The sequence below is a fragment of the Macrotis lagotis genome, chromosome X (assembly GCF_037893015.1).
Source record: "Macrotis lagotis isolate mMagLag1 chromosome X, bilby.v1.9.chrom.fasta, whole genome shotgun sequence".
In the NCBI taxonomy this organism is placed as follows: Eukaryota; Metazoa; Chordata; class Mammalia; order Peramelemorphia; family Peramelidae; genus Macrotis; species Macrotis lagotis.
The window spans coordinates 250,425,536-250,438,714 of record NC_133666.1 but is presented as its reverse complement, the minus strand read 5'-3'; the positions used below and the strand labels follow the sequence as shown (position 1 = coordinate 250,438,714).

The window sequence follows — 13,179 nt, the reverse complement described above, 5'->3', positions numbered from 1 at the left end:
GAACCAGGTGTGTTTGTGTGTGTGGGGGGGGGCAGGGTAGGTTTGATTGGGGTACTTTATTTTATAAGGGGAAGATTTGTGGGAGGTCTGGAAAGGGTTTTTTTTTAAATGAAAGTGATATAATAACAAAACGTCAATAAAATATACTCCTAAAAACTATATTCAGTGAGAAATAATAATTTAAATAAACATTTTCTCATAATTTTATCTATAAGGTGATGCAAATATGTTTGAAATTTTTTTCATTTTTCAGATTTGAAATATTAATCAAAGCTCAATCCCTTGAAATTCAATGCCTATCAGCTTTTCTCAGGTGTTTCTGAGAAGTTGATGCATAGCTCTATAGAAAAGTTGATTTTTTATTCATTCTGTATAATAAAGTCTTAATAGTCACCAATTCTTACTTTAGATTTTCTACACATTTATTTATAGAAAAGCAGATTCCTAGTAGCAAAGTCTACATTTTGACATTGAGAGTAAAGGAATTCTTGTGTATACAAGATTATACAATTTTATAAAATAGTTCATTATAACCTTTACAACAGATAACATATTTTCAGAGTGAGATATTCCATGACTCGGACTCATCTCATGGTGAAATGTCATATGACTTGTTATGCTTTAATCCCTATGAAAAGAGTCAGATATTCCTTTAGTGAGAGAAGCAACTTATTAATATGGTAGATTATCTTCATTCCCTCTTTCCTTCTCCCCCACTTTCCATCATGGTATTTATTTCCTTAATAATGAAGAGAATTCCTTTGTATGAATATAGTTCTCTCCATTTTGATCCGCAGGTCTAACCCAATCCTTTACTTTAGAAATTTATTCTGAGTATACATCACAATGCATAACTCAATGGGCAGGACTGTTCAACCTTTCTTCTCACACAAGTCACACAAATAAAAGGTTATATTTTCCCGTGTGTGTTATTATCATGTATAAAGCTGTCATTAGTAATTGTGAATTTGGATGTGGACACATGTGCTGATGACCCATGGAAAGGAGAACAAATTCCTTAAATGTGATTTCTTTGTCTTCCAAATAATACTACTTTGAAAGCAAAGCATTACTTATGCCTCAAAAAATCTGGTGGCTCTTTCCCCAGGTGCAGGGTGAATTGTCCAGGCTTCTCGAGGGCAAAGGCAGGGTGAATAGGTCCGGTGAATCTGTGCCTGATGGTGAAGAGCAGCTGCCCACTCTCAGCATTTATGAATAAAAGTCTCTGGTTGCTATAATCTAGCAAAATGCCCACTCTGACTGTTTGCTCAGTCACATGGACATTGCTCACGGTGCCATTGCTGAAAAATTTATATCTGAAATGAAACAGAATGGAAAGTATAAAAATTAAAATGAATCTGAGCTATGAAAAAAATGTACCATGATTAACTTACCAGCTATTAACTGGAATACAAAGGATGGCCCAGCATATAATGCCAGGCCTGACACCTCCCTGGACACTTCCCAGAAACTCAAATATAAAAGTAACATGAACCCAGATGATTAGGATTTTAAATATTTCCTTCCATCCTGTTGTAAAAAGGCCATCTCAGAATAATCAACATGACCCCCTGTAACCTTTTGACTTTTTTCCAACATTCTCATTCTTTTCCAACTGCCTACACCTTTCAGCTGCTGCATTCATTGATTGTCATTCTTCTGAATAAAAAAACTCCTTGGAGGCTTCTATGTATCAAAAAATGTTCTGCTGTCTTACTTCCCCTGGAATGCATTAATTTCACAGTTTTATAATTTACATAAGGATCTCTGTTCAAGTTTGTTGAAGAAAAATGAATAATTTTTTTCAGCTTTATTCTTCATTCTTTAGAGGCAGGACAGGGTAATAGAAAGAATGCTTGATTTGGAGTCAAAGGACCTGGATTCAAATTCTAGCTTGACCATATATTCTCGGTATGACCTTGGACCAGTCACTTCATCGTCTAGTCTCCACTTTGCTTGTTACATAAAATGAGAGGATTAGACTGGTTGATTTCTGAGACAGTGAGGTTTATCTATCAATGGAGAGAAAATTGGTCTTGGAACCTAAGTTCATATCGTCCCTCACTAATCATGTGGCCCTGGACAAGTCAACCTCTCTTCACCTAAGTGAAATGAGGAAGTTGGATTCAGTTGGGGGCTAATTCTATGGTCACTAAAATCCAATAGCTCCTTATTGCCTCCAAGATAAAATGTAAGTTCATCTGTTTGGTTTTTAAAGCCTTGATAATTCAATCCTCCTAACTTCCTTATATATTTACCCCCTTTCCTACACTACAGTTTATTAAACCTGCCTGATCCTCAATTACTTCCCTCACAAACTGATCCTATTTCACAACTTTCTGATAATAACATCATTTTCCTAGACATAGCTAGATCCCCATTGATGTGAATAACAAAGCTTGTGAAGCGGTTCATTATTCAAAGTTTCATTCAAACATCTTCATTGCATATTCCTATTGGGTTGAAACCAGTTAATATATTTTACATACTTAGAATAGTGTGAATTCAAATAATATTTCCACTTCATGGGATTATTTTCATTAATGGGACCCTATAGTTGACTTTAAGGGCTTTAGAGTTGGAAAAACCTGAAAGGCAATTCAGTCAAATCCCTTCTTTTTACAGATAAAGAAACTAAAAAAGACCAAGAGATGTTGTGATTTTCCCAACATTACACAAATACAAGTAACAGAGAAAGGACTAGAATCCAGGCCTTCTGACTCCAAGATCTTCCCACAATCCCAAAGTAGTCAATTATTAAGTCCTAGTGTTCTCTTTAATTCCTTCCAGATCAAATCTATTAAATTCATCAATTATTTGTTGAGAAGCTTCTATGAACCTATCTACTTTCCTCCTTTGAGGTTCAATTCATATCTACCCCCAATAAAATTATGGTAGCTATTATCTACAGATCTCCATGTCACTCCCCAACCTTCCTAAATGAGTTCATTAACTGGTTCACAATTTCTCTCTTCCCCTCAATGCTTTCTCTTATATTAGAGGATTTCTACTTACATATTGACTCTTTCTCAAACATCCTAACTACTCAGTTCCTAAATCTACTCATTCTCCATGACCTACTCTTTCACCCAACTTCAATCATGCCCACAAAGATGGTCAAGTTCTTGAGCTTTCCAACACCCACAAATGCACTAACTCAATGGTCAAGAATTCTGAAATTTTCTTATCTTACTAGTCTATTGCTTTCTATCTCTCCCTCTGCTTTTCCTTTCTAAATGCTATATTTTTCATCCACATCCTTACAATCCATCAACCCCTCAGATTTCTCCCCAGGTCATCTCCTGAGCACAAGTCATTTTCTCTCCTCTTCCTCATGTCAATCCCTTAAGAAGCAATTCACCTCTATGGTGTCCTTTTCTCAAGTCCTGGGCTTACACTATGTCCAGAAGCTTTAACCAAGGTATTACTTCTATTTTTCACAACCCTCAGTTCTATAACATGTACCATTCAGTGAAGGTAGGGGAAAAAATCACACAATATTCTGTCCAAATCCACTACAAATTTAGGTTAAACTAAATTGGACCCTCACTGCTCCCAGGTAATCCTTTTACACTTCTTTTTAAATCACTATCTCACTCTCCATAGTAGCTCTTCCAGATTGTTTCATCTTTCTTTAAACTTCTCATGACTCTCCCTTCCCCCACATTCTCAGGTAAGAACCTTGCCTCATATTTTATTTTATTTTATTTTATTTTATTTTATTTTTTGGGTTTTTTTGTTTGTTTTTGGAAGGCAGATGGGGTTAAGTGACTTGCCCAAGGTCACATAGCTAGGTAATTATTAAGTGTTCAAGACCAGATTTGAACTTAGGTTCTCCTGAATCCAGGGCCAGTGCTCTATCCACTGTGCCACCTAGCCATGCCCCTTGCCTAATATTTTAGAGAAAAAATTGAAGCCATTTATTATGGCTTTCTTCTTCTCTCCTCTTACACATTCCCAATCACTAAGATGCCTTCTTCCACTATCTTCCATACCTGTTTCATATGAGAAAGTGATCTTATTCCTTACTGAGGTTAAACCTTCTTATTCAGTTAATTCCATTTCATCTCCCTCCTCCAAGATATAGTCCCCTCAGTCATCTTAATTCAATTACCTCTCTTCAGTCTCTTCCTATATAATGGCATCTGCCTACAAACATGCCCATGTTGCCCTCATCCTCAAGAAACTCTCATTTGATTCTTTTATCCTTTCTAAATCTAGTCCTATATCTCTTCTGCCATTTGTCACTGTCTATGAAAAGACATACTTTCTCTCCTCTCACTTTCTTTATTATCCCTTACAATTCAGTTTCTGACCTCATCATTCCATTGAATCTGTTCTCTCCAAAATTATCAGTTATCTCTTAATTATCCCATCTGGTGATCTTTTCTCAATTCTCATTCTTCTTGATCTCTGCAATCTTTGATAGAATTAATCATCATCTTCTCCGTAACATTCTCTTCTGTTTAGGGTTTTAGTAATACCACTGTCTCCAATTTCTCATACCAGACCTTTCCTTCTCATTCTCCTCATCCAGGTCATGCCTTCTTACTACAGTCCTTAGGATTATATACTGGCTCTCTTCTCTTCTATCTCTCTATATTATTTTGCTTGAATTCCATCAGATATTTTGAATTCAATTATCATTTCTACCTGACAATACACATTTCTGCCTGTCCTATCCTAAGATTTCTGCTGACTTTCAATCTCATATCTACAATTGCCTTTCAGATCTCTTGAACTAGATATCCAGTAAATATCTTAAACTCAGCATCTCCAAAACTGAACTCATTATCATTTCCTTGCCTTCATCTCCCTCCACAAGAGCAACACCATCTTCGCTCTCCTCCATGTCCAGTCTGTTAGTAAGATTTGTCAATGTTACCTTGCAACATCTCTGAAATATGTCTCCTCCTCTGATACTGCCATTACTCTGGTACAGGCTCTCATTATCTCAAACTTGAATGTTTGTAATACCCTCCTGGTGAGTCTTCCTGCCTCCACTCTCTCCCCATTCCAATCCATCTTCCAATAATTTTCCTAAAGCATAGGTTCAATGTCATCCCTCTACCCAATGAAATCCAATGGCTCCTTATCACTTCTAGGGTGAAATACTTATATCCTCAGAATTCTCTGGTGTTAACCCCATTCCTTTCCCCCCTACCATATACACTTTGATCCAATGACACTGACCTCCTTTCTATTCTGAACAAGGTGTTCTATCTCTTGGCTCCAGGCATTTTCTCTGACTGTCCCCCATGCTTGGAATTCTCTCCCTTTTCATCTCAAGCCTACTGGCTTCCCTGGCTTTCTCCAAGTACCAACATTTTTAGGAACAATTTCTCCAGGAAGCCTCTCCCAACCCCTTTTAATTTTAGTGTCTTCTCTGTCTTCATTATTTCATAATTATGTTACATCGAGGTTATTTGTATGCCTTTATTTATATGTTGTCTCCCTCATAAGACTGTAAGCTCCTTGAGGGCAGGGACTTTCTTTTGCTTCTTTTTTGTATCCCTCAGCAGCTAGCAGAGAGGTTGGCATAGTGCCTGGCTAAATAATAGGTGTTTAATAAATGTTTATTGACTGAATGACTATCTAGCACTGTGCTGGGGAAGTACAGGAGAAAGAGAGCACAAAAGAATTTGTCATAGTCCTGTCCCACAAAGAATTTAGAATTTAGAAAGGAAGACAAGACTTACAAACATAAAACAATTAGAGGATAATTCAAGACAGATTATAACAGTGGCATTCAAGAGAACCCCTTGAGCTTCTGGATTATAATCCACAATTAAGTACACAAATGTGTGAAACATTTAATTTGTTATGGATAGTAGAAAGGAGAGAAATTATTGCAGACTAGAGTTGCTGGCAACTGGTTCCATCACTTCCTGGAAAATAGAGAGAAAAGAAATGGAAGTGGTGACAGATTTTATATGCTTGAGCTCAAAGACCACTGCAGATGGTGACTGAAGTCATGAAATTAAAAGATGCTTACTCCTTGGAAGGAAGGCTATAGCAAATTAGGGCAGCATACTAAAAAGCAGAGCCATCAACCTTGCTGACAAAGGACTGCGTAGTCAGAGGTCTGGGTTTTTTTCAGTAGCAATGTTTGGCTGGGAAATTTGGACTATAAAGAAAGCTGAACACCTCAGAATCGACGCTTTTGAATTGTGATTCAGGAGAATCCCTTAGTCAGCAAAGAGATCAGATTAGTCAGTACTTAAAGAAATTAATCCAAACTATTCACTGGAAATTCAAATCCTGAAGCTTAAGTTTAAATATTTTGGGCACATAATGGACTCACTGGAAAAGACCTTGATATTGGTAATGATTGAAGAAGGCAAAGGGAAATGGGGACAAACAACAGAAGATGAGATGAAGATATAGTGGCAAAGTAACAATGAACATGAACCTGGACAAGAAAATAGTGGAGGATCCAACGGCCAGGTCTGCTATGGTCCACAGAGTCATGAAGACCCAACTGAATAACAATAACAACAAAAAAGAGAAGCTTTATGAAGGAGATGATATTTGAACTATTTTAGTATTACTTTCCTCAAAAATCCTCTTTTGTACAGTCTTTACCAGTCCTCCTAACTGTATTTGTTACTTCCCTTGTACTAATAAAGTTATAATTCATATAACACTTTAAGGTTTGCAAAGCATTTTCCAATTATTTTTCATTTTGATCTTCACAACAACCCTGTGAATTAGATGTTATTATTATCTCCATTTAACAGATGAAGAAACTGAAGGCAGACAGAGGTTAACTGACATATCCAGGGTTATATAGCTAATAAAATGTCTGAATCTGAATTTGAACTTGGGACTTCCTAACCCCATTGTTCTGTTGACTGTTCTACTAGCTATCTCTATCTTAGAGATAAGAGGTATCCATAGGTGCAGCCTATATCAATGTGGGAAATTTTCTCATCAGTCATTCTCCACATTGACAAAAGCCCATAACTTGGTCATTTTCTGCTCTTTCTTTTTACTCCCCCCACCCAGTAACTCTTATTCCCCTTTTCAAGGAGACCTATAATCAAATCTCTTCTCACTTCTTTGTGATTTCTTAGACCAAAATTCCCTTTTCTAGGCACCACTCTTCTAACAATACATGTGACCCCTCATTAAAACATAAAGTACTTGCACATAGCAAATTAGTGAATGTTTTTCATTTTTTTCATTCATTAAGACAATACCTAAAGTGTTTCTCCAAGACCAGCAGAGGTTAATAAGCTTTACACACAAACCAACCACCAACCACAACAAATTGAAGATTATTTCACACTTAAAATAGTGAATACTCTCTTAAAGTGCCATCCATAAATAATGATACACAAAAACACATCTTCTTCTATAGACCTGTGGATTTATACTTACCTCTGTGGTTCAGAACAGTGCATATACCAAGAAGTATCTCCCTGGCCCAGGGCACTGCCCTGCACATTAGAACTAGAGCAGATTCCAAGACGGTATGCTGGACAGTCTGCTACTGTGGTTTCCCAGTAGTGTTGACCACAGGCAGGTAGCTGCTCACCCAGGACAGATGGAGTTCTGCAGGTAACATGAATAAAAGTAAACACTGAGTACAATGATCATTACACTGGGTTTATCTCATGAATCTTCACATTTGTAATAGTCCACTCCATTTTTGGGGTGGCAAAATTTTTTCAGAATTTGTCAGAAATGGACTAAAACAATTCTTGTAATACTGTCTTTTGAGATTTCTTTGATCATCTCCAGGATTTTTCTGAAACTCTTAATACTTGTTCTATAAATATACTTTCCATTCATGTGCATTTACTACATTTCACCTTCGTTGCAGGCAGAAAAACTAGAATACATTTTCAAAGTATAATGCCTTATAACACATATGAATTGAGTTGAGTTAAATCCCATATAAAAAGGATGAAGAGTAATGAAAGGATTTCTATTTTAAACAGCAGAGAGTAAAAATCAGGAACATCATAAATCCAATATAAGTTCTCTTTCAGAATCATAGGGCTGGAAGTCATCTCATGTACTTTTCAAGAAGCAGATGGCTCCTCCAAAGGAGATTCCATAGTCTTCCTTAATAATGTGTTCCACTGTTTCCAAAACTACATGTGGGCCCCTAATTTAATGTCAAGTATCAATGTACCTTATGTATTCATAATTAGGTGGTGGGTGAATACCAATAAAATTGGTTTTCTTTATTCTATTTCATCTGGTTTTCAGAAGAGTTTTTGGTTGACTCCCTGGACACTCTCAGGAGCATCATTAATGTATGTGAATGATAAATTCTCTGACCTTCCATGATGCTAGATGAAGAGCTCCTTCTATGACAGGAAGCCTGTTATGGAGCAAATTCTAATAATTCTTCCTTCTTTATTACTGACAATGGTTGACTCATTAAGTTGGTTTTTTTTTTTAATTTAAGGCAATGGGGTTAAGTAACTTGCCCATGGTCACACAGCTAGGCAATTATTAAATGTCTGAAGTTGGATTTGAACCCAGTTACTCCTGATTCTAGTGCCAGTGCTCTATCCACTGCACCACCTAGCTGCCCCCTAAGTTTTTTCTTAAAATAGTTAAGGCAACAAGGAGGCTTCTTTCAGAGATGTTAACGGTTGTACAGTATTCTCTTCCTTTTCAAGTTTAAAATATGAGAAACCGATTAATACAATCAGAATTTTCTAAATCTTGTCCCCCTACTTTGTAGAACTATTAGAAGGAAAAGGCTGTGACCAACACATTATCTGAAAATCCCCCAGCTACTTGATTGCCATAACTTATTTCCTAGGCCAACAACTGCATCATCTTCTCTCATATTTTATTCTTGGACATACTCTGCCTGATTTCATTCATTGATTCTCAAGGCAAATAAAACCCTAACAACTATGATGTTCGATGAAACAATGTTCCAAGGGGCAGTCAGTTCTATGGGGAAAAAGTTATAGATGAGACATTGACCAAATGGCATGACAGCAGGTTTTATAATTTACAATGAATTTTGGCTAGAATTGTGAATGATACTACTACAAACAATAGGGTATGCTTGAATTATTCCTTACCTCATCTATTTCTTAAAGAAATGTCTTACTACATCTTAGCAAATAAGCTATCTTCTCATGCTAAATTACAATGCAATATTGCCACTAGTGATAAATGAAGCACTATTAAAATGCTCCATTATAAAAACCTGTTCCCACTAAATGTCTAGATTTGATCATGACAATAACAATGTTTTACATCTCAATGCTTTGCAATTTTCAAATTCATTATGTCATTTGATTTTCACAGCAATCCTGTGCAGTTGGAGAACATATATTACATGACAATTTTTTCCCTCATTCCTCACAGTCTTTCTCTTGTGGACTTCTAACTTTGAATGAAACAAAGCAACCGAGGTGAGGTTATTAAAACAATTTTAATATGCTCATGAGGGTCATTTTTCCCCTATTCATTTTCAAGTGGGTTGATTAAAAGAAAAAATACTTTTGTTAAAGAAGTTTAAAATAGAACTAACATGAACTCTTCTTAGTTGAGCAAAAAGAAGTCTTAAATAAAAAACACTGCTTTTTCTTTCAATAAAGATAATGACTCTTCTAGTTTTGAAGTGGAAGTTTGTGTTTATGTATAAATGTTTGTGTGCATGCATGTTTATATGTGTATATGCACACAAATATAGTTATAGACATGTATATATATAGGTATGTATGTACATATTTACAACATGCATATATAAGCACACTTCTACCTAGGTATGTTTCTTTATATAATATACTCAATCTATCATATTCATTTTGTGTTTGTGTTTGCGTGTGTATGAGAGAGATTTATATATATATATATATATATATATATATATATATATACATCTATATATAATAGACCCAAACTCCTTTCTTTTCATTTTTTATATATGAATATGTAATCTATATATCATTATATATTATGTAAAAATATATAACAAAATGATCTATAATTGTCTATAAACAATTTCATAGATATATCTTGTAATCTTATAATATATTATTACATAATATACTCTTGCATTCATTTTGTATATATAGATGTCATCTCTATATAATTATAATAAATATTATATATTATAATATAGCAAGATGTATTTATAAAAACTCAATTATAATAAATTATATTGTTAGATACAACAGACAATAATTGTATCATTGTAATCATTGTATTTATCTATATATTCAAAAATGTGTATACATGCATACACAAATTTATACATTATGTAATCTGTATAAATTTGTAAATATAGTATACAACATCTAGCAGACTCAAACTACCCAGTGATTTAGTTTATTATCTACTATCTGATGTCTATCTATCCATCATCTATCCATCCACCCATTTACATTCACTGCATACCAGTATCTATATTATCCATTATCTATTATTCACATACATGTTCATTATCTTTGTATACATTAATATAATCTATTTTATGTGCATGTTTTTAATCTATCATCTATCTATCTATCTATCATGAATACAAGTCAGTTTGAGTCTGCTTTATACTGACATGTATAGAGAATCTACATAAATCTCTATAGGTTTAATATTTATAATGATATAACACTTATATAGACCTCTTATATAAATCTCTATAGGTTTAATATTTATAATGATATAACACTTATATAGACCCAAACTACTTTTTATTCACTTTTTATTCTCATTGCATAGAGAATATATTTATACTTTAAAACTAGAAGAAATTTCATTGTCTTTATTTATTTAAAGGAAAGTACAGAAAGTTTTATTTTAAACTTCACATTTTATTATTTATTTATTTATTTAAAATATATTTTTTAAAATTTTAATTCCAAATTCTCTCCCTCCAGTCCCTCCCCTATCCATTGAGAAGGCAAACAATATGATATAAATTATAGATGTGAGATTATGTAATATATATTCCATGTTGCAAAAAAAGAGATTAAAAAACAAATGAAAAATATATACTTTTTATTTTAGACTTCTTTCTGGGTCTTATAACCCTTTATGTATATATACATATATATGTAATATAGACACAAACTACATTGTTTTCATATATACATACATATATAATTTGTGCAAAATAGATGCAAAAAAGTTTGGATACATTTTATATAGCTATATATAAATATATTTATGCTTATATATGTCGATATTTGCAGATAAATATTGTCTATCCATCAATCAGACTATACTGACCATGTGCTTATGTATGTTCATGTTGTTTTCCATAGTATAACATAAGTTCCTTGAGGGCAAAGACTGTTTCATGCTAGTCTTTTTATCCCCAGCTATTAACACAAGGTCTGCCACATAGTAAGCTATTAATAATTTTTTTTACTTATTAGTTGATATAATTATGTGTATAAATATTTCAGGATTGTGCATATGTGTATTTTATTTCACACACAGTTCAATTTAATATAAAATTAGTGTTAGGTGGATACATGCAATAGAAAATTCTGCAGCTGAGGCATAAGAACTTTCCCTACTTCGGACTCTACTTACTCAGTGAGTCGCCTCCTCTCAGTAAAGCGAATTACTGTCCCATCTAAAGAAATCTGTAGTGCAGGGTGGGCAGTATCTCTCAATAGAAGAAATCTGGTTCCTGTTGTAAATTTAAAAAAAGTCATTACAACTCTATCACAGCTGGGAAAGATCTGGATTATTTTAGCCCTAGGACCACTGACTGAATAAGCAAAGTTCTCTGCCTCCTCTGAAAGAAGATATTGAGATGTTTAGCTTCTAAAGAGCTTTTCCTAGAATGAATGGTTAGGCAGTGGGAAGAGTAAAATTCTGGGGTGATAAAAGCCACCCATACATTAGACAACTCTAGTGTCCATGATGATGACAGTTTCCTTAAGGAGCTGAATAACCCCCTCTATAAATCATAATTTCTAATGATATGATTGTGGTACTGACCATGACTTGGCAATATTGCTATGACTGATGCAAAAGGTATCTCACTCATTTCAAATATAACAGATATTCTAAAAAATATAGTAAGGCTCATCTTTCTATCAACAGTATTTTCTCAGTGATGCTCTGTGGTTACAAATCATGGAACACCATGATTTCACAACAATAAAAATTCTAAGAATGTAATTTGATCAAATCAAAATAGAAAGACTACATATATAACGATAATCATCTCATGGAGCATTCATGGGGCTAGGATAGAGCTGGGATCTGGTCACTTCCACTTAAGTTCATGGCCTGAGAAGTTGCCAGAGTCTAGGTCTATTTTGATTCCCATTCAAATTCCATTCATTATAAGACAACTGCTACAAATGTAAACATTTCACTTACTTAGATGCATTCTATGTCATGTAATTTCATTGAGTGTGAGAACTCTCTCCATCATTACAAATAACAACTCTTAGGGGCGGCTAGGTGGCATAGTGGATAAAGCACTGGCCTTGGAGTCAGGAGTACCTGGGTTCAAATCTGGTCTCAGACACTTAATAATTACCTAGCTGTGTGGCCTTGGGCGAGCCACTTAACCCCATTTGCCTTGCAAAAAAAAAAACCTTAAAAAAACCCAAATAACAACTCTTCCATGTCTCCTCATTCTATTTGATTTTTATACAAATTTTCCAATGAATTCTCTACAAAGAATCTTCCTTTGGAGCTAGAAACTATCCCCTGGAGGTTTTGTCCACATTATCCCTCATTCTTCCCTGACTCAACTCCTTTTTTTCAGTCATCTAGAATTCAAGTGCCTCTTTCACTCTAAGGACTCTGTAGAGCATTGGCAATGCAAAGAAAAGCAAAAAGGCAATCTCGAGGAGCTCAGTCTAATGACATACTATTAACTATGTACAAACAATACTGTTAGCTACATACAAACAATACAAATACAGGATGAATTTAAAATCATCTCAGAGGGAAAGTTTTAAGATTAAGGACAAGAGAGACTTCTTGAAGCCTTTCTGGTCATATACATCCTTTATGACATCTTTTGTTCCGCTAAACATGCAGAAGTTATTGATGGAAATAGGGTGCAGTCTACTTATATCTACCATCTTTCTTTTCATTGCTTTTTAGGATAACTGCAATTATTATTGTTCTGAGATTACAGTGCTTCTTGACTTGTAGCCATGGAATATCGCTTAGGGAATTCCAGTGGTAAAAGGGTGAGCAATTGTGTCAGCAAATAACAGACAATCA

The 13,179-nt window shown here is 34.6% G+C and overlaps 1 protein-coding gene across 1 annotated transcript in view; it reads right to left on the bottom strand.

Annotated features, from left to right (window-relative positions):
* Window positions 1-396: 396 nt before the first annotated feature.
* The window catches only part of CMYA5 (cardiomyopathy associated 5), a 115,598-nt gene continuing 102,815 nt past the window's right edge, over window positions 397-13,179 (bottom strand). The window contains exons 11-13 of the mRNA XM_074206292.1: window positions 11,518-11,617; window positions 7,384-7,557; window positions 397-1,316 (exon numbers count right to left, since the gene is read on the bottom strand). Of these exons, the coding sequence (XP_074062393.1) occupies window positions 1,070-1,316; window positions 7,384-7,557; window positions 11,518-11,617 (521 nt within the window). The 3' untranslated portion in view covers window positions 397-1,069. The remainder of the gene's footprint in view (window positions 1,317-7,383; window positions 7,558-11,517; window positions 11,618-13,179) is intronic.